General features: G+C 60.8%; 1 protein-coding gene across 2 annotated transcripts; it reads left to right on the top strand.

Moving 5' to 3' along the window:
* The first annotated feature begins 796 nt into the window (after positions 1 to 796).
* Positions 797 to 20,266, top strand: ATG2A (autophagy related 2A). 2 transcript variants are annotated; one of them, XM_066251966.1, is made up of 41 exons: positions 797 to 1,067; positions 3,077 to 3,239; positions 3,344 to 3,496; positions 3,653 to 3,755; positions 4,141 to 4,276; positions 4,414 to 4,512; positions 4,727 to 4,823; positions 4,912 to 5,076; positions 5,179 to 5,319; positions 5,808 to 6,045; positions 6,128 to 6,272; positions 6,371 to 6,463; positions 6,924 to 7,082; positions 7,184 to 7,427; positions 7,751 to 7,847; positions 7,928 to 8,087; positions 8,937 to 9,079; positions 9,161 to 9,297; positions 9,398 to 9,555; positions 9,994 to 10,144; positions 10,261 to 10,454; positions 10,558 to 10,638; positions 10,749 to 10,855; positions 10,942 to 11,034; positions 12,793 to 12,863; positions 13,085 to 13,161; positions 13,528 to 13,698; positions 13,813 to 13,939; positions 14,071 to 14,237; positions 15,107 to 15,315; positions 15,566 to 15,701; positions 16,136 to 16,342; positions 16,517 to 16,618; positions 16,709 to 16,793; positions 16,873 to 17,005; positions 17,085 to 17,157; positions 17,347 to 17,429; positions 17,705 to 17,826; positions 18,416 to 18,570; positions 19,364 to 19,516; positions 19,597 to 20,266. In XM_066251966.1, exons 1-41 carry the CDS (start codon positions 897 to 899, stop codon positions 19,831 to 19,833), a joined length of 5,736 nt encoding a protein of 1,911 aa, XP_066108063.1. In that variant the 5' UTR covers positions 797 to 896; the 3' UTR covers positions 19,834 to 20,266. The 2 variants fall into 2 exon arrangements, with proteins under 2 accessions (XP_066108063.1, XP_066108062.1); XM_066251965.1 differs by having other exon boundaries at positions 14,023 to 14,237.
* The last annotated feature ends 972 nt before the right edge of the window (positions 20,267 to 21,238 follow it).

The raw sequence follows: 21,238 nt of genomic DNA, 5'->3' as shown, positions 1-21,238 counted from the left end.
CTTTTGATATTTTGCAATTATATAAAAAAGTAAAAACTAAAAATAAAATGTAAAAACCATTCTTAGCTCATCAACTGTTCAAAAGACCCTTATTGAAGGAATTTAGAATCAATTCTTTATTAATTTTAGGATGAGAAATATGACAAACTATTATTATTCCAGAGAGGGGATGGACTTCCAACCAATTGCAGAAAGGAGAAAGGGTCAGTAAATCTTCTACCAAGCTTTCCAGGCAAAGAGTGGAAAAAGACCTTGGTGATGCACTCACAGCAACCTTTATAAATCTATATAAACCTGTTTTCTTACCATAAACTGGTGACTATAATCTCTACTTTAGAGGGTTGTTATTAGGGTTGAAAGAGATAAAGCGCTTCTTAAGATGCAAATGTTTATTTACTTGTTTTTACAGATGTTTGCTGGGGTTCTCATACCGACTTTATTTCTCCTGGAAGCTTTCCACGAAGTTTTAGGAGATACTGTCCCTTTAAATCGTACCCAACTACTTCAAGTAATTGGACGAGTCAGCACATGCGCATTTCTCTGCGGGGCTGGTCCTCAAGCAACAGCCTTCCTAGAGCCTGTAGAAGGAAGGTTAAAGGTCCTCCCGCGTAGAATTTATACGCAAGCGTAAATCAAGATTGGGAGCACTATATCACGCTAAGAACCCAGTCTCTTTTTGGCGCCTGAAGGCTCCGCCCCCGTAGGCCAATCAGTAGGCCTCTCCCTTTAAGATGACCAATGGCAATAAGCTAGGGGGCGTGGCTAAGATCCCGGGGGCGCGGCCTGGCGCTGAGAGAAGCGGCGGGGCGAACCCGAGGCTCTAGTGAACAGCGCAGCCGGACGGGGATCGCCGGCGGGCGGAGAGCGGAGGCGGCCCGGGCCCGGCGGTCTCCGAGATGTCACGATGGCTGTGGCCATGGTCGAACTGTGTGAAAGAGCGAGTCTGCCGCTACTTGCTGCACCATTACTTGGGTCACTTCTTCCAGGAGCACCTCAGCCTGGATCAGCTGAGCCTCGATTTGTACAAGGGCAGTGTTGCCCTGAGGGATATCCACCTGGAGATCTGGGTGAGGAGTCGGGCCCGAGCCCGGAAAGAGGGCGAGGGACATGGGGCCGCAGCGACCTGAGGCTCCTGATGAAAGGGTCGAGCCGAGGGACCAGGTACCGGGCGTGTTGAAGCGGTGGAAGTCCGGCCCTTGACAGGCGTCGGAGGCACCCGGCTGATCGCCTTCAGAGCTAGGACTTGGGCAGGAAGGGGTTCCTTGCCGCCGCTTCACAGAAGGAGAAACTGGCCGGGGAGAGGGATGTCACTTGCCTGGAGAATGCCAGAATAAGCACATTTAGTTTGAGGCTTGATCTGAGGAACGTGGTGCCTTTCTCAAATCAGGCCAAGGGACTAAGCAGAGGGTGAGGAGGGAGCAAAGCGGAGGAACCAGGGTCTCCCAGTAGGACCCGGCCAGGGCAGTGATTAGGGGTGGAGCCAAGCAGCTGATTAGGGAGGACTGTCAGGGGGTCCGGAGCCCAGCTGCGGGCACCTGTGGGGAAGGTCCTCTGACCTCCTGACCCATCAATCCCAGGCCTGGTGGGTGGGGCTCGCCTCCGGATGTGGATGTCAACAATCGCGTCAGCACCCCGTGTTGATCAACACCTCGTGTGACTGCTGCTGCTGCTGCCTACTTCCTGCTTTTGGAAGAGTGGGATGGACCAAGTGGGTGTTTGGGGAGGGAATAGGGGATTAGCGTCCCCACCTGGAGGAAGCCCCAGGGAAGGGCGGAGAGTTCTGGCCCCAGGCAGGAAGGAGGCAAGGAAGATGCTGGGAGGCCAAGAGAAATAAGGTCTGGGGCAGACCTGAGTCTGGGGGCGATGAGGGGCCCTGCGTGATTTACTGCTCAGCTGACCAGGAAAGTTGCAAAGGAGCCACCAATTAGAGGCACCAGCCCAGGTCTGGCGCTGGCTGGGCAAGGGGGCAGGGGTTCATGTTTTCTGGCTGGGCAGACAGCACCTCTGGCCTCAGTGTAATCTGGGCAGGAAGAGTTGGGCTCTAAGGGTAGGCCCAGTCTTCCTGAGCAAATGTGGGCTAAGGGAAGTCCCTTGAGTCCAGAGTTGGGGGCACGTCCCAGTGGCCTCTTGCCTGTGAATCCCAGTGCAGAAAGCCTTTTCAGGCTGGCCTCGAAACTGCCCCTCCTACTCAGTCCCAAACACTCCTCCCTCACCCAGCCCTGCACTCCAGCTGGTATTGAATGGGCACCTACGGAGTTCTGCCCTGGCAGAATGCAGGTGCTTTTCCAATAGCCAGCCCTTACCTTGAAGACCTGAAGAAGCGGAGTGCCTGGGGACCCTGAGGTAGGATGAGGAGAGAGGCCTGGGCCCCAGCACATTGGGTGACTGGACTAGACCTTTCTCTCTAGGCCTCAGTGTTCCCACCTGAGGATCTTGCATGAGGAGTTTGGGCTTGATCTCTGGGGCCCTTCTAGTTTGTTTACTCATAGATCCAACAGGTGTTTACCGAGGCTCTCTCTGGGTGACAGAGAGAGCAGGTGGGCTCCTACCCTCGAGCTCCCAGACTGGTGGTGGTACTGTTCACCCGTCTGTAATGGGGGGCCCGACCTGTGCCGCAGGGAGAGGTAGAGCTATACCAAGTGTTCGGAGTTGGGGTCATTCCCTCGGCTCAGGTCAGGCCCCTCCCTGCCCGCTGCTCCTGGACATTCCCATGAACTCTGCTTGCCCAGAGTGACCATGCGGTGCTCCCGCACCCTCTGCTGGGCCTTTGGATGTGCTGTTCTCCAGCCTGGAACACGCCGCCCTCTGTCCCCTCCACTTGGCTTCTCCCTCTTCATCCTTCAGCTCTCCCCTCTTCTGGCTTGAAAGGTTGGGCACATTTGGGTGATGCAGTGACACATATGGCCAACAGTAGGGGCAGCGTGAACAAAGGCAGGACCTTGTAGGTAGCACGAGGAGCATCTAGGCGAGCGAAGGCCCTCTCCAAGAGAGAGCAGACAGATGAGACCTTCAGGAACCAGGGGGACAGCTGGGTTCGGGTTGTCCTGAGCCAGCTCTGTCCCCTGTCTGCTCGCAGTCTGTGAACGAGGTGCTGGAGTCCATGGACTCACCGTTGGAGCTGGTGGAAGGCTTTGTGGGCTCCATCGAGGTGGTCGTGCCCTGGGCTGCACTGCTCACTGACCACTGCACTGTTCATGTATCAGGCCTCCAGCTCACCCTGCAGCCCCGCCAAGGCCCAGGTGAGGGCTGGGTAAGGCTGGGGTGGGAGAGCAGGTAGTGAGTGGGCCTGGGCACCCAGGAGCTGACAGGGTCTGCCTGCCCTGAGTCCCCTGCCTACCCGCAGGACCGGGGCCTGCTGACTCGCAGAGCTGGGCCTCATGCATGACCACGAGCCTGCAGCTGGCTCAGGAGTGCTTGCGGGAGGGGCTACCGGAGCCCTCGGAGCCACCACAGCCCCTGGAGGGCCTGGAGATGTTTGCCCAGACCATTGAGACTGGTAAGGAGGCCCTTCCTAGTCACTCTAACCCCTGTTCCTTTGTGGCCCACAAGACAGGGGCTTTAGACAGTAGCATGGCCACCCTGCTGCTCAGTGGGGAAACTCTGCTTGCCCTTTATAGCTCAACCTGACCCGAGACCCCTTCTCACCCCTTAGTGCTGCGAAGGATCAAGGTGACCTTCCTGGACACTGTTGTGAGGGTGGAGCACTCGCCGGGTGATGGGGAGCATGGTGTGGCAGTGGAGATGCATGTGCAGAGGTAGGGGCAGGTGGGCTGGCATGAGGGAGAGGAAGCATGAAGAGCCTCCATCTACCCAGGCCCCGACCCCACCCCCAGCCAAGGCTCCTGGGAAGTGGCAGAGCAAGTCTGGTTGGGCTGGGCAGTGGCCGCAGCCAGAGGGAGGCGGGCTGTGTTGTCAGCCTGGAGTGGTGTCCAGGGTCCAGAGGGTGCAGGCACAAAGTGGCCTTTGCTTGGGGCCCCCAAGGATCAGGTTATGTGCTGAAGGTCTGCGGAGCAAGGACTGGCCACGGAGGTCCAGGATGACCTGGCTGTGATGGAGCAGCTTGATGACCCCAGTATACTGTGCAGGGAGAGGGGCCTCCACCCGGGGTCACCGGGCACAGGCTGACCCTGCACTCCCCAGACTAGAGTACTGTGATGAGGCGGTGCGGGACCCAAGCCAGGCGCTCCCCGTCGATGTTCACCAGCCTCCTGCTTTCCTGCACAAGCTGCTGCAGCTGGCGGGAGTCCGCCTGCACTTCGAAGAGCTTCCTCCGCAGGTGGGCCTGTTCCGATCCCCCGGTTCCTTTCTCCACACCTCTGCCCTCTCTGGCCCTCGACCCCCTGCCCTCCACCCCTTCTACCCGCTCTAATGCCATCTTCTCAACTTCTCCTCTCGTATCTTCTTGCCTCCCAGGAAGGACCCCCAAAGCCCCCCTTGCAGATCGGCAGCTGCTCAGGGTACATGGAGCTGACAGTGAAGCTGAAGCAGAACGAGGCCTTCCCGGGCCCCAAGGTGGGTGCCCGGGCCGTGGGGAGGAGGGAGTGCGCCGCCCCAGGGTCCTGAGCAGCGCTCCTCTCCCCTGGGCCCAAGTGGGTCGCTGAGTGGGGGAGGTTCCTGCCTTCTTGGCAGCTGGCCTCCTCCCTCCTGAGGGTGAGGGCAGTGGATGTTGGTTCTCCGCGGGCCTAGGTAGCAGGTGTGGCTTCATGATTGCCTTCTCCACCCCCAGCTGGAGGTAGCTGGGCAGTTGGGCTCCCTGCATTTGCTCCTGACCCCGCGGCAGCTCCAGCAGCTTCAGGAACTGCTCAGTGCCATGAGCCTTGCAGGTGAGGCCTCCAAGTCGTCCAGAGGGTGGGATGGCTGGAGAGGAGCCAGCTGGTCTGAACTGACATGAGGAAGTATCCTCTCCCATAGACCCCAAGGCCCTGGTTGACAAGCTGAACAAGAGCCGCCCGCTAGGTACTGAAGACCTGTGGCTCATTGAGCAAGACCTGAACCAGCAGCTGCAGGCAGGGGCTGTGGCCAAACCTCTCAGCCCAGATCCCCTTCCCAACCCTCTTGCTAACCTGGACAGCACTGGTGGGTGTGGAGCGACTGGGCCCAGTGGTTGGTGGGGCGACTAGTGTGGGTGCAGGAGTCGGGGCCCACCCACTGTCCCTGATGCCTCCCCCCGACCCACAGACCTCTTCTTCTCCATGGCGGGCCTCACGAGCAGCGTAGCCTCAGCCGTCTCTGAACTTTCCCTCTCCGACGTAGACTTGGGCTCCTCTATGCACAGTGACATGGCCCCTCGCCGGCTCTCTGCCCAGGACCACCCAGCTGGTGAGTAAGTACTCCAGGGGCAGGAAGACCTTGGAGGGTCCTCGGTGTTAGTGGAAGTCACATGTGTGCGGGAGGCCTCCACTGAGGCCTAGCGCTCCAGAGCGGGTGACTGGGTTCCCTGGGGAGGCTGCTGATGCAGTGGACCAAGCCTGGGTTTCAGTCAGTGATCTTGTGCGAACACTTCAACCCTCCAAGACTTGGTTTCCCCTCCGTTAAATCGGGGTAATGAGCTCTGACCTGCCAGGCTATACTTTAGCCCGTGTTTATTGAGAGCTGTGTATGTCAGGTACTGGGCTAGTGCTTTGTCACCTCCAGTCCTTTGAGCTCCCTTGGGAGGGTTGAATTGAGCCTGGGCTCAGTGCCTTACATAACAGAGCTTTGTGTCATCCTTGCCTGGCCAAGCTTCCTACCAGAGCCACAGTGCTGCTGGGCCAGGACTTCTCACTGCCCCCAGCCTGGAGCCCCTGGTGAATCCTCTATCCCCTCAGGGAGGACGACCCTTACACCCCATCCGGACACCCTGCGCCCTGACTCGCTGCTGAAGATGACCTTGGGGGGCATGACCCTCACCTTGCTTGAGACATCTGCCCCATCTTCCGGACCGCCTGACCTTACCACGCACTTTTTTGCCGAGTTTGATGCTGCCAAGGATGGGCCCTTCGGCTCTCGTGACTTCCACCATCTCCGACCACGCTTCCAGAGGGCTTGTCCCTGTAGCCATGTCCGGTACAAGCCCAAGGCAGAGGCCTGAGGAGAGATTCCCTGTGCCCCCCACTTCCCCCATCTGATACCCAGGTTCTTTCCACAGGCTGACGGGCGCAGCTGTGCAGCTGTCCTGGGAGCTGCAGACCGGCAGGGGCCGTCGGATTGCTGGCACAGACGTTCACTTCGGGCAGCTCGAGGTGTTGGAGTGTCTGTGGCCCAAGGCTGCTTCAGAGCCTGAGTACATGGAGGTGAGGGCCAGAGGGCGTGTGTGTGGTCGGGGGCAGAGGTGGGGATGGGGGTGGGCTGAGGGCTCCACCTGACCCTCACCTCCCACGCCCCACTTCAGATCCTGAGCTTCCCCAGCAACCAGGGCTCCCAGGCGTCAGCTCATCCCTGTGCTCACTTGCGCCACACACAGACCCTGCGCCGTGTGCCCAAGGTAACCCACCCCCCCAGGCCTAAAGACCCTTGTCTGTTTCCCGTGGTGCATTGACAGCACACCCCCAGCGCCAGACTCCCCTGGTACAGCCCTGCTCCACCCTCCACCCCTTACCCTGTGCTCCAAGCAGAGCATCCCTCCCCATCCAGGGACCCTCACACACACCAGACCTGTGCATGCTGCTCTCTTAGCCTTGTTGCCCCTCCCTGGCCTGTCATGGCGGTCCCCTGCTCGCCTCAAGGCTGGCAGTGGAGAATGTTGGGTGCTTGTTTTCTTAGACAGGTCATCTGCCTCAGGCAGGGTAGTGAGGGTCTCCTGGTCCCTCCTGGGACCCCTGCCCAAGCCCTTCTCACTACCACCTGGGAGGGCTCTGTGTGCTATTTCTGCTCAAGAAGGCCCCTTCCCGTCCTGCCCTCCCCCACCCCACATCCCTTGCTGACCTGAACACCCTCAACCTCAGAGCCGATCCCGGCGCCCAGCGGCCTGCCATTGCCACTCAGAACTAGCCCTGGACCTGGCCGACTTCCAGGCAGATGTGGAGCTGGGGGCCCTGGACCGACTCACTGCCCTGCTGCACCTGGCCACCATCACCCCTCCCGAGCCACCTGTTGGCTTGCTGGTAAGATGCCTAGCCAGGGCTGGGAGTGGGGCCCAATCCTCTGGCTTACGATCACAGTGGTGGGGCCTGGCAGCAGCCGTGACCTCCATACCCTCTCACAGACGGAACCCCCGCCAGCTGCCGAGCAGCAGACGGTGGTGCGGCTGTCGGCACCCCGGGCCACACTTCGGCTGCGCTTCCCCATTGCCGACCTGAGGCCTGAGCGGGATCCCTGGGCGGGCCAGTCCGTTCGGGCCGAGCAGCTGCTGCTGGAGCTGACTGAGCCCCAGTTCCGGTCAGAGCTGAGTAGTGGGCCTGGTCCCCCAGCCCCCACCCGCCTGGAACTTACCTGCTCCGACCTACATGGTGAGAGCCCCCTGGGGACAGCACCTAGCGCAGAGTCCCAGGCCTTTGGGAAAGACAGGCTTAGGGCCACTGAAAAGGCTGGGTTATGGGGGAGCAGACCTGGGCCTGGGCCTCACCAGCTCTGTGGGACACTTGTGCTGCCTGTCCCAGCCTGCTCTGGGCAGTGGGCAGAGTGGACCTTTATCTCTGTGCTGTGGCAGACCGTGGGCACGAGAAGGCACAGATCTGTAAACAGTAAAGGAGAGTCAATGACTCCACCTGGCCTTTGGGAAGAAATGGGGAAAGGCAGCAGTGACCCCCCCCATTCATCCCCACCCCTCCAGGCACCTACGAAGATGGAGAGAAGCCACCTGTCCCCTGCCTGCGAGTCTCCAAAGCCCTGGATCCCAAGAGCCCTGGTTGCAAATACTTCCTACCCCAGTAAGTGGGGCTCTGGAAGGGGCACACAGAAGGGAGGGCAGTGGGCCCTACAGGCCAGTGACACGCCTGTGCCCCGGCAGGGTAGTGGTGACCCTGAACCCCCAGACCAGCAGTGCACAGTGGGAGGTGGCCCGAGAGAAGGGGGAGGAGCTGGAGCTGTCCGTGGAGAGTCCTTGCGAGCTGCGGGAGCCTGAGCCCTCGCCCTTCTCCTCCAAGAGGACCATGTATGAGACAGAGGAGGTGAGGCTTGGGACCCCTCTGGTTTTGTGGGAGCCACATGATGTCTGTGGACCAGGGGAAAGGACTGCCTGGGGCACCGGGAAGAGAGTTTGTCTCTTCCCTCGTCTCATGTCAGTGGGGAGTCAGTACCAACCCAGCTCACAGGGCCTGGAAGTGAAGGCACTGGCGAGGGCAGGCTCCGGGGGAGGTCAGGACCCGTCCGGCAGCCGCTTAGTGGCAGTGTACATTCAGGAATTGGGAGCCTCTCTGAAAGTGATGGGGGTGGAGAGAGAGGCAGGTAAGGGCCGGCCTGTGGGCCAAAAAGTCTGGATTTGAATCCAGGCTCTACTACTCCATGGCCGTGTCATCTGAACTTGTTGCCTAATCTCTTAGTTACATACAGATGAGTTTCCTCACCTGGAAAGTGGACGCAATGACCTGTCTCAGGTCTCTTCTGAGGACAAAGGGGTTCACATATGTGAGGCCCTCAGAACAGGCTGACACATGGTCAGAGCATCACCTGGCGTGGCTGTCATCCTAGCAGAGGAGGACAGATGAATGAGTGAACGAGAATGAAAGAATGAGCCTGGCTGGGTAAATGAGCTCAGTGGGTAGTGGCATCCTGGCTCACTGAGGTTGCGCATTCTCTCCGGGTCAGGGCACATACGAGGAGCCATCAATGAGGGCACGACTGAATGGAACTAAGTGGAGTGGCGAGTTGATGCTTCTCTCACTCTCCCTTCCTCTGTCTCTCAATCAGTGGAAAAAATTGTAAAAAGTGAATGAATGATACGAGCTTAGGATGTCTGATTCCTTGCCAGATGCAGGCCTCAACGTGTCTCAGCTGCCTTTCCCTGCTCCCCCATACAGATGGTCATTCCTGGAGACCCTGAAGAGATGAGGACCTTCCAGAGCCGGGCCCTGGCACTGTCGCGCTGCAGCCTGGAAGTGGTCCTGCCCAGCGCCCACGTCTTCCTGCCCAGCAAGGAGGTCTACGAGAGCCTCTACAACAGGTACTGATGTGGGCAAATGGAAGGGGTGGCAGGGGCCGGGGTGGGCCTCCCTCCCAGCCAGCGTCCATCTTCCTGTCTCAGGATCAACAATGACCTGCTCATGTGGGAGCCTGCAGACCTGCTTCCCGCCCCCAGCTCCACCCCTGCCGCTCCCCCTCCTGGCTTCCCCAGCTTCTGGCGTGACAACTTCAAGATGTGCAAGTCAGCCTTCAAGCTGGGTAGGAGGGGCCTGCCAGGGTCCCAGGGCTCCCGGAGCTGGGTGGGCTGGGGCGGCCCTTCCAGGTTTCTTTCTCACTTGGCTCCTTGATCTCACCCCAGACTCAGACTCAGACGACGAGGATGCCCACTTCTTCTCAGTGGGGGCATCAGGTGCCCCCCAGGCTGCCCCTGAGTCCCTGAACCCTCACTCTCAGAGTACTTTCTCTACACTGGTGACGGTGCTGAAGGGTCGGATCACGGCCCTCTGTGAGACCAAGGTGAGGGCAGCCCTGGGTGGGGGCACACCCCTGCCTGTAGAGCTGCCATTGACAGGAGACCGAGACCACTATGAACAGTGCCAGTCCGGGAATGTGGCAAAAGGGTCCCAGTGGGGACCGAGTGCCAGCCAGCAGCACTCACCTGATACCCCCCCCCCCCCCCGCAGTACTCTGTCAGCCACATTGGCACCTGCTGTGTGTGAGGCACCGTGCTATGATTCCGAATGGGCACTGTCTGATGCTAGGAGGCAGACAGGGCAGGGTGGTTTTTCTCCCCTCTGGTAGAAAAGGCGGATGCTGCCCCGGGCCTCAAGCGGAGTCTGGGTAGACGCTGGAGCTGATCCTAGTTAGGCCAGGGTGCCAGGAGAGCCCCTTGCCCCCGAGGGTGTGGGGACTGCTCTGTGCGGCTTGAGGCCAAGCCACGTGCTCTGTCTGCAGGACGAGGGGGGAAGGCGACTAGAGGCTGTGCACGGGGAGCTGGTGCTGGACGTGGAGCAAGGCACCGTCTTCAGTGTCTCCCAGTACCGAGGCCAGCCGGGCCTTGGCTACTTCTGTCTGGAGGCTGAAAAGGCAACTCTCTACCACCGAGGTGTGAGGGCTATGGGCCAGTCGCCCTGGGTCTGTAGGGTCCATGGACAGGGTAGGGGCTTTCAGGAAGGATGTGGGCCCCCAGCTTGGCAAGGGGCTCACCAGGTATCTTCCCAGCGACCGTGGACGACTACCTGCTGCCCTGTCACCTGGAGCTGCCCAGCTTTGCTCCTCCGGCCCAGCTGGTCCCAACCATCTACCCATCAGAGGAAGGGGTGATTGAGCGGGGAGCCTCAAGCTCAAAGGGCCGGGGCCCCCACATGCTGTCTACTGCTGTGCGCATCCACCTGGACCCCCACAAGAATGTCAAGGTACAGCCACGCCCACTTCTGCCCACCCACTTGGCCGGGGTGACTGCCTTCCTGGTGCATGGCAGGCTGGGCCCCCTCCTTGCTAACTGTGTCGCACCCCCAGGAATTCCTGGTGACACTACGGCTGCACAGAGCCACACTGCGCCACTACATAACCCTACCAGAACAGAGCTGGCACTCCCAGGTGAGTGGAGGTGGCACGGGAGGAGGCAGTGCCATGGGCATGGGCTGGGGGATTAGAGGAGGGGAGAGGCCACCCTGTCCTCACCACCTCTCCCACCTGGGTTCCCACAGCTTTTGGAGTTCTTAGATGTGCTGGATGATCCCGTTCTGGGCTACTTGCCCCCAACGGTCATCACCGTTCTACACACACACCTGTTCTCCTGTGCTGTGGACTACAGGTACCCAGGCTGGCGGGCTGGGTCCCAGGGGGAGGGGCAGGCTGTCACGTGTAAGGAGTCTGCCCCAGCTTCATTGTCACCCCCAGACCCCTCTACCTCCCTGTGCGTGTCCTTGTCACCGCTGAGACCTTCACCCTCTCCAGTAATATCATCATGGACACCTCCACTTTCCTGCTCAGGTATGCAGCCCTCTCCCAAGCTGGGATGCAGCTGCCACTCCTTCAGGGTGCTGTCTTCTTGCCATGTGTCCTCAGGCCATTCTCTGAGCCTTTATGTACAATCAAGTGGTGATTTCTCCATTGCAATTGGTTCCACCTTCCTGGAGGGCAGTTGGACCTTCAAATCAGAGCCTTACAAGCATTCATGCTCTCTGTGCTGATGAGTTGACTTCTGGTGGTTGTCCTAGGGTGCACGGGTAAGGCAGGTGGAATATACCGCCTCTGTAGTGTGATTCAACATAGTCGGAACTCACAATGCAAATGCCCCAAATTACCGCCTAAGTCAGTGAACATGGCCCATCCAGCCTTTATTAAATTTTATTTATTTGTTTATTTTTTACAGAGACAGAGAGTGAGTCAGAAAGAGGGATAGACAGGGACAGACAGACAGGAACGAAGAGAGATAAGAAGCATCAATCATTAGTTTTTCGTTGCACACTGCAACACCTTAGTTGTACATTGATTGCTTTCTCATATGTGCCTTGACCACGGGTCTTCAGAAGACCGAGTAACCCCTTGCTGGAGCCAGCGACCTTGGGTTCAAGCTGGTGGGCTTTTGCTCAAACCAGATGAGCCTGCACTCAAGCTGGCGACCTCGGGGTCTTGAACCTGGGTCCTCTGCATCCCAGTCCGATGCTCTATCCACTGCGCCACCGCCTGGTCAGGCCCATCCAGCCTTTAAAGTCCAGCCAAAGAATAACATTGAGCCTGACCAGGCGGTATGGCGCAGTGGACGAGCATCGGACTGGGACACAGAGGACCCAGGTTAGAAAGGCCATTGGATTGAGCGTGGGCTCATCTGGCTTGAGCAAGGCTCACCAGCTTGAGACCAAGTTCACCGGCTTAAGCAAGGGGCCACTCGCTCTGCTGTAGCCCCTGGTCAAGGCACATATGAGAAAGCAATCAATGAACAACTAAGGTGCCGCAACAAAGAATCAATGCTTCTCATCTCTCTCCCTTCCTGTCTTTCCCTATCTGTCTCTCTCTCTCTGTCACCAAAAAATGAAATAAAATAAATAAGACTTGTTTTAAAAGAACTATGAATGCAGGTGGGAGACAGGACCCTTCTTCCTGGGGTTGCTTGGAGAACGATAAAACTGGGCCTGCGGCCCTGGCCGGTTTGCTCAGTGGTAGAGCGTCGGCCTGGTGTGCGGGGTACCCGGGTTCGATTCCCGGCCAGGGCACATAGGAGAAGCGCCCATTTGCTTCTCCGCCCCCCCCTCCTTCCTCTCTGTCTCTCTCTTCCCTTCCCATAGCCAAGGCTCCATTGGAGCAAAAGTGGCCCGGGCGCTGGGGATGGCTCTTTGGCCTCTGCCCCAGGCACTAGAGTGGCTCTGGTCTCGGCAGAGCGACGCCCCGTAGGGGCAGAGCATCGCCCCCTGGTGGGCAGAGCTTCGCCCCTGGTGGGCGTGCCGGGTGGATCCCGGTAGGGCGCATGCGGGAGTCTGTCTGACTGTCTCTCCCCGTTTCCAGCTTCAGAAAAAATACCAAAAAAAAACAAAAACAAAAAACTGGGCCTGCAACATGGGAAGCCAGGCCCATCCTCCCAAATGTACAGATGACACTGAGGCCAGAAAGGGCCCAGCACTAGTGTCTTGTGTGGTTGGGACCTGCTGTGGGTGTCCCTCTGCCTGTCTCTGGGCACCCCACCCCTGCTGGCCTCCATGGAGCTGCCGCCTGCAGTGGCTCCGGGCCCTTTTCAGCCCTGTTCCCCACCAGGTTCATCCTCGATGACTCAGCCTTGTACCTGTCCGACAAGTGTGAGGTGGAGACCCTGGATCTGCGACGAGGTGGGCAGGGCCTGGTCTGGGCCCCTCCCCTCTGAGGGGCCATGGTCCCCGCCACACACAGAGCAGGCAGTGTCCTCCCCCACCCGCTGGCCGGGTTCTCAGCTCCCATACCCTGTGCACGCACATGACCCAGGCAGCCCCCCCCCCCCCCGATTCTCCCCTTTCGGTGGCAGGGGGGTGGTTGTGAGAAGGCAGTAGGAGTATCCCTGTCCTCTCTCCAGATTACGTCTGTGTCTTGGATGTTGACCTCCTGGAGCTTGTTATCAAAACCTGGAAGGGGAGCACTGAGGGCAAACTGGTGAGTGCGGTTGCCTTCAGGGGGTCACCCTCCCCCACACCATCGCTCTGCTTCTGCGCCCTGTGCCCTTCCCAGGGTGCCCCTCACTGTGAGTCTTGCCACTAGAGGGCAGCTGCAGCTGTGGCGAAAGCAGGGCCTGGTAGGCAAGAGCCAGTTCCCTCATCCGTGAGCTGGAGGGGGTGGGCCTTGACTGGCTGGCTGGCTGTGTCGGGCAGAGGGCCTCGGGAAGACCTCTCCAGGGCCAACCCCTTCTGCTTTCTGGGCTCAGCGTGCTCATCGTTCAGGGGTACCCCCCAGGGAAGACCTAGCCCGCCCTGTCTGTATGGAGAGGACCGAGCCTGGGCTGATGGCACCCTACCCCCACAGAGTCAGCCACTGTTCGAGCTGCGCTGCTCCAACAACGTGGTGCACATGCACAGCTGCGCCGACTCCTGCGCCCTGCTGGTCAACCTGCTGCAGTACGTAATGAACGCAGGCGACCTGCACCCCCCACCCCGGCCCCCCAGCCCCACCGAGATTGCTGGCCAGAAAGTACAGGTGAGGCCAGCCGCACTGGCTACCAGAGCTCTGCCCAGCCCTCCCTGCCATGGTCCCCGGGGGGCCTGCCCTCCCTCCGGGCACTCATTCACCACCCTCCCCTGCCTGGCCCAGCTCTCCGAGAACCCCGCTTCCCTGCCCTCGTGTCCCCCAGTGGAGACGGCCCTCATCAACCAGCGGGACCTGACCGATGCCCTTCTGGACACCGAGCGCAGCCTGCGGGGGCTGGCCCAGCCTTCAGGTGGGCTGGGGGGCTTTGGGGCCAGTAGTCACACTGAGCACCCACACTGGGCATTACCCCAAACCAGCCTTTCTCTCCCTCAGGTGGCCCCCTCCCTCAGGCCTCGCCAGTGTCAGTCTACTTATTCCCAGGTGAACGGAGTGGGGCCCAGGCCGCGTCACCCCCAGCTGGGGTCCCTGCTGGCAGTTTGGGGTCCTGCTCAGAGCCCAAGGAAGATAAAAAGGAAGAGGAGGGGGATGGAGACACTCTGGACAATGATGAGTTCTGCATCCTTGACGCCCCTGGCCTGGGCATCCCGGTGTGTAGAGGGCAGGCTGGGCAGGGGCAGGAAGTGGTGGGGGAGGTTGGCTCAGTTCTAGAGCTCGAGGTGTGGGAGAGGCAAGGTGGTCACTCTCCCGGGAGGTGGGGCTAGGAGGGTCTTTCTGGGAGGCTCCCTGAACTCAGCCCTGGAGGAGATGGTGGATTTCCGGAGGAAGGGATGGAAGGCGTGCGTCCCGAGCAGAGGGACTAGAACAACATGGTTAGTGGGAGGGTGAGGAGAACCACTTGGCTGCCTCCTGGCCCCCAAGTACCAGTGGGAATATCACATGCACCCCAGGTCCCAGGGAGACAAGGCTGGCAGGAGCAAGGGGACTGAGCCCCATCCTGGACAGAATATTCAGACACAGGCAGTGGGGACAGTGACCATCTTTTGTCAAAAATGGGAAGGAGCCTGGCCGGGTGGTGGCATAGTGGATAGAGCATCGGACTGGGATGCCGAGGACCCAGGTTCGAGACCCTGGGGTCGCCAGCATGAGTGCGGGCTCATCTGGTTTGAGCAAAGGCTCACCAGCTTGGACCCAGGTTCGCTGGCTCGAGCAAGGGGTTACTTGGTCTGCTGAAGGCCCACGGTCAAGGCACATATGAGAAAGCAATCAATGAACAACTGGGGTGTCGCAATGCGCAACGAAAAACTGATGATTGATGCTTCTCATCTCTCTCTGTTCCTGTCTGTCCCTCTCTCTGTCTCTGTAAAAAAAAAAAAAAAAAAACCCAAAAAAAAACCACACACACCAAAAAAAAACAAAAATGGGAAGGAGATGTGAGAATAGAAGGAATGGGGTGGAGGGAGGCCGGGACTGGGGAGAGCACCTGTGTCACACGTGCTCGCTGGCCTCCTCTCTGCAGCCCCGGGATGGGGAGCCCGTGGTGACACAGCTGCAGCCAGGCCCCATCGTCGTGCACGACGGGCACTTCTCACGGCCGCTGGGCAGCACGGACCTGCTGCGGGCACCTTCCCACTTCCCAGTGCCCAGCACTCGGGTGGTGCTGCGTGAGGTCTCCCTCGTCTGGCACCTCTATGGGGGTCGAGACTTTGGCCCCCACCCCAGCCACAGGTGAGAAGGAGACAGTGCAGGTGCCAGCTGTGACAGTGGAACCTGTCAACCCAGGAAACAAGGCTGGGCAAGGGTCCAGCCCTGACCTTGAGCCATACCCTCACCTCCCTGGCCTCAGCGCCGCCTCCTTCCTATCCCATCTGCCTTCCGGCAGAGGGTCTCCTGCCATAGGCTGAAAGGGCTGCTCTGAGCGGAGTGGGTGAGGAAAGGCGGTTCCCGTGAGTCAGCTTGTCCCTGTCCCTCTTCCTAGAGCAAGAGTTGGCCTCGCGGGCCCCAGGAGCTCTCCTTCTCGCGGCTCCGGCCCCAACCGGCCCCAGAACTCCTGGCGCACGCAGGGGGGCAGTGGGAGGCAGCACCATGTCCTCATGGAGATCCAGCTCAGCAAGGTGAGCTGGGGTACTGGGGTGCAAAGGCCCAGCGGTGGGGGTGGACTGTCCCGTCTCTGCCACTCGGCCAGCACGTCTCTCCTTGAGAACTTACTCTGGGCCTGAATGTGTGTGGAGTGGATTTTCTAGATGTTTTTAGGATGTAAAACTGGCCCCCCTGGTGACAGGTTGGAGAGCAATGGCTGAACCAGGGCTTACACTGAGGGTGACGGGCAGACGGAAGGTGTGGGCGTGGAGACGGATAGACCTGGGGGAGGAGGTCCGAGTTCAGTGTGGCCACGCTGGTTTCAGATGCCTGCGAGATGGCCACATAAAGGTGTCCAGGCAGCAGCCAGGCATGGGTCTGAGATGGGGCTGTGTGCAGGCAGGGTGCTAGGAGCAGAGGGGCCAGAGGTGAACCCCATATCCGGCTCAGGCTTCCACCCGCCCCACAGGTCAGCTTCCAGCACGAGGTGTACCCCGTGGAGCCGGCCGCAGGCCCCGCGGCCCCTAGCAAGGAGCTGGAGGAGCAGCCGCTGTCCCGCCAGGTGTTCATCGTGCAGGAGCTCGAGATCCGCGACCGGCTCCCCTCCTCCAAGATCAACAAGTTCCTCTACCTGCACACCAGCGAGCGGATGCCGCGGCGCGCCCACTCCAACATGGTACCGTGGGCAGCCATCGGGCCGCCTCTTCAGACACGCGCTCACACGCGCCTGGGGGAAGGTGGGGCTCAGGCCGGCTTAGCTGTAGACACAGGACTAACTGGGCTGGCGTAGTGAGCAGGGACCCAGGGCCTGAGGCCCAACAGGCATCCAGACCTCACCCTCTGTTCCCAGCTCACCATCAAAGCACTTCATGTGGCCCCTGCGACCAACCTGGGTGGACCTGAGTGTTGTCTCCGGGTCTCGCTGATGCCCCTGCGGCTCAACGTGGACCAGGTGAGTAGGCTGGGTGGGGCAGGCCTGAGGTGAGCCCCCTTGCTGCCAAGGCCCCGAGCCCGACCTCTGCCCCACACTCCGCCCCCACAGGACGCACTGCTCTTCCTCAAGGACTTCTTTACCAGCCTGGCAGCGGGCATTAACCCCATCGTGCCAGCAGAGACCCCCGCAGAGGGTGAGAGGCTGGACCGGGGAGGGGAGGGTCTTGGCTTCCCATCCACCCTGGGCCTATCCCTGGTTTTTCTGATCGCCAGCACACCCGGAGACCCGAGTCCAGCCCAGCAGTGCCCAGGAAGGGCAGTCCGAGGGCACAGAGACCACTGGAGCCCCGGAGACCGCAGCGGGCGGACCAGGCTCTTCCTCTGAGCAGCAGCCCATCTACTTCAGGTAAGCCTCGCGCTGGGGGCCTGGGTCAGACTGCACAGGGCCAGGTCGGCGACGGAAGGACCCTGCTCTTTATCCCCAGGGAGTTCCGCTTCACGTCCGAGGTGCCCATCTGGCTGGATTACCACGGCAAGCACGTCACCATGGACCAGGTGGTACGTGGGACCATCAGGTGGATGGCTGAGTGGGCTGGGCCCTCTGGGTCCCCATGCTGCTCGGGTGTGGCCTGGGGCCAGGAGGTCAGGGCTTGCATCCAGGCACTATTGGCCACTGAGGTGACCTCCTGTGGGCTGTGCAGGTCCCTGTGGCCCGTCATGTAAAGCAGAACCCTTTCTCCCTCCCAGGGCACTTTGGCCGGCCTCCTCATCGGCCTGGCCCAGCTCAACTGCTCAGAGCTGAAACTGAAGCGGCTCTGCTGCCGGCATGGGTGAGCCACCACACGCGCCCCGGCCCCTGTGCAGGGTCCCGGTCTTCCCCTGGTTCTGCTCCTGACTGGCTGTGTGTGGCTGGCCTTGGCCAAGATAGGAACCTGTGGGGGGCCTCAGTTTCTCCTCTGTGAAATGGGTACAGTCGCCTTACCCCCCCCCCGTCTGCAGAGGGCTGGGTGGGGCCTTGGGGAGTATTGAGGTGCCTTAGTCCTCCTGGCTCTGTGACCCCTCGGTGTGAGGCTCTGTCCCACCTGCTTCCCTCTCCTCTCCCCAGACTCCTGGGCGTGGACAAAGTACTGGGCTATGCCCTCAATGAGTGGCTGCAGGACATCCGCAAGAACCAGCTGCCTGGCCTGCTGGGGGGAGTGGGCCCCATGCACTCAGTTGTCCAGCTCTGTAAGTGTCTGGCTCTGGGGACTCTTAAAACTGCCCACACTCGGCCCTGGCCGGTTGGCTCAGCGGTAGAGCGTCGGCCTAGCGTGCGGAGGACCCGGGTTCGATTCCCGGCCAGGGCACATAGGAGAAGCGCCCATTTGCTTCTCCACCCCTCCGCCGCGCTTTCCCTCTCTGTCTCTCTCTTCCCCTCCCGCAGCCAAGGCTCCATTGGAGCAAAGATGGCCCGGGCGCTGGGGATGGCTCTGTGGCCTCTGCCCCAGACGCTGGAGTGGCTCTGGTTGCAACATGGCGACGCCCCGGAGGGGCAGAGCATCGCCCCCTGGTGGGCAGAGCATCGCCCCTGGTGGGCGTGCCGGGTGGATCCCGGTCGGGCGCATGCAGGAGTCTGTCTGACTGTCTCTCCCCGTTTCCAGCTTCAGAAAAATGATAAAGGAAAAACAAAAACAAAAACAAAAAACAAAAAAAACTGCCCACACTCTTGGGGAGCCTAGAAGCTGCCATTGGGAATAGGTAGGGGAGGTCCCAATGTAGGCTGGCGGGAGCTGCGCAGGCACAGCCTCAGGCACCTCTGACAGCCGCGTTCCCCCAGTCCAAGGGTTCCGGGACCTGCTCTGGCTGCCCATCGAGCAATACCGGAAGGACGGGCGCCTCATGCGGGGGCTGCAGCGGGGGGCCGCCTCTTTCGGCTCCTCTACGGCTTCTGCTGCCCTGGAACTCAGCAACCGGCTGGTTCAGGCAATCCAGGTGAGCGCGTCCAGCTGTGCTGGGCTGGAGGGTCCACTGTGGCCCTGATTCCGCCCCACACTCCACTGACACTGGGTAGTCTGGGAGTGCAGAGTTTCTGAGGAACAGTCACAGAGAGAAGAGGCTAAGTGACTGGCCCAGGGCTTGCAGCTGGGTCTCCCGAGGCCCATGTGACCCCCATGCTGGAGGATGAATGCCCCCCAGGCTTTATAGCCCACTGGGTCTCTGCTCACGGCCCAGTCCTGAAGGGGAGGGACAGGGAGTCTGTTCACAGACAGGAAAGGAGGGCCTGGTTCATTCAGGCCCTGGGGGCCCCGCAGGGAGGCGTCCCGTAGGCGCAGGAGTTCAGGGTGGCAGGGCAGCGAGTCCGGTGGTGTGGGGGTGGGGCTGGGTGAGAGGCACAGGAGTCTCAGGCAGAAGGCTGGTTGGACTCAGCGATGGACTGAGCAGTCTGTGGGTGAGTGAAAGGGAGCCCGGTCTCTGCAGCACTGCTCCGTAGAATGGGTGAGGCCAGGCACTGTGCCCAGCTCGGGCAAGGGGCACCCAGCAGATGGGGTGAGGTGCACGGGCATGGTAGCCACCAGGAGGAGGGGCTTGGGCACAGAGCACGTTAGGAGCAGCCCCTGAGGAGGCGTGCAGCCACCTGCCCTGGCTGGTGGGGCCTTTCCTGGACCCACTCAGTATAGCACAGGTGTGGGGCGGGGCAGTGGCGGCTCCCTGGCCTGGTAGCCTAGTGGTCTGTTGTATCTGTCTGAGCAGCCACTCCTCAGTGCTGTCCCCTGTGCTTCCCCAGGCCACAGCCGAGACGGTGTACGACATCCTGTCCCCGGCGGTGCCCATCTCCCGCTCCCTGCAGGACAAGCGCTCTGTGCGAAGGCTGCGCAAGGGCCAGCAGCCAGCTGACCTCCGGGAGGGCGTGGCCAAGGCCTACGACACCGTTCGAGAGGTAAGAGGGCCAGCCCTGCGTCCGGGCATCCCACACCCACCTCTCCCCCCAGCCCCCTGCACTGACCTCCCCCTCCACAGGGCATCCTGGACACCGCTCAGACCATCTGTGATGTGGCATCTCGGGGTCATGAGCAGAAGGGGCTGACCGGTGCTGTGGGGGGCGTGATCCGCCAGCTGCCCCCCACCGTGGTGAAGCCGCTCATCCTGGCCACAGAGGCCACGTCCAGCCTGCTCGGGGGCATGCGCAACCAGATCCTGCCTGACGCACACAAGGACCACACTCTCAAGTGGCGTTCGGACGAGGCCCAGAACTGAGCAGCAGTTGCCCGGGACTCCAGGGCGCTGCCCGCCCACAACGCCTATCCCACCGCAGCGGCACTGCGTCCTGAGAGCTGTGGCCCAGAGCCTGGCGCGGGCCCTCAGGAAGGACCGGGAAAGGCCCCGCGCGGGGCCCACATGCTGCTGCCAATCGCTGGGAGCTGGGGCCTCCCTGCGCGGGGCCTTGGCGCTGTCTGCACTTTTGTCTGGGGAGGACGGACATGCCCCCACCACCTGGGCCACGCTGCTGCCTTGTCCCGGGATGGAGGCTTTTGGACCCTCGGATCCTGAGCCCACTCAGCACTCAGCCGAGCGTCTTTCTGGGGAAGGAGGGGAGACAGACGCTGTGTGATTCAATGTATTATTTTTTAAGCTCCTGAGCGTGTGGGTCAGTGTCTGCATGACGTGGAATAAACTGTGCCCACTGCCAGCCCCTCGTCCTGTGTACTGCACTGCCCTGGCCTCAGCCTTGACCTTGACTGGCACCCAGGTTCCCACCTCGCATCCAGCACCTCCCATGTGGCCAGCAGGGTTCGCCACACCCACCCACCCCACCCCTGCCCAGCAGGCCAGGGTCTCCGCCCCAGCCTCTGACCCAGCCACCTGCCCATCTCTGCACTCCTCTCACCGCCCTGGGCTCCTAGCTGCCCTCCTGTGGGGCTGCCACCCCAGCCCCACTTCTGCTGCAGCAGGAGCAGAGTGAAGGGGAGGCGGAGTGCCCCTTGGAGGCCACCTACCCAGACCGCATTTCTTGGCTCTGTCCCTGCAAGAGGCCAGGGCCCGCCTGACCGGGGCCTGGAGTTGGGAGACAGCGGGAGGACGCTGGACCGGAGCAGAGGGCAGGGCTGTGGAGCCCCCGCGAGGCTCGGACCCTAACTGCATGCTCTGGGCCTTGGTCTTTGAGCCCCCGGTCCTCCCTGATAATCCCCACCCAGCTTATAAGGACCTGGAGGCCCCGCCAGCCCTCCCTGGAAGGCTGGGCCCGCTGGAGGCTGGAACCTCTATCCCAGGGTCCCAGCTGCAGGGCACTGCAGGGGGAGGGCCACTGGGGCAGCACTGATTAGGTGTCCTGAAGTGGCGTTTGCACAGAGACTTCCATGGGATAAGGAAAACGCCCACTGCCACACTCCCTACACAGACCAGGGAGAGGGGCTTGCCCGCGTCTCTTGTCCTGCCCTGCTCCCCAGTAGCACTGCACTGCTGTAGGTGGGCCCGCGGAGAAACTGAGGCACAGACTTAGGCCATCTACAGACCCCTCTGTGGTTAACGAAGGTCCCCACAGCTTCCCTCTGCCCCTGGGGTCCCCTTCTCAGCAAGGGATATATGGGCACCGAGTGAACAGGGCAAAATTTTTGTCTTGGTGGATCCAGGGTCCTCGCTGTCCATGGACACCTGAGGCAGT

Source organism: Saccopteryx bilineata, chromosome 1 (assembly GCF_036850765.1).
Source record: "Saccopteryx bilineata isolate mSacBil1 chromosome 1, mSacBil1_pri_phased_curated, whole genome shotgun sequence".
NCBI lineage: Eukaryota > Metazoa > Chordata > Mammalia > Chiroptera > Emballonuridae > Saccopteryx > Saccopteryx bilineata.
This window is presented reverse-complemented; position numbering and strand designations above follow the sequence as displayed.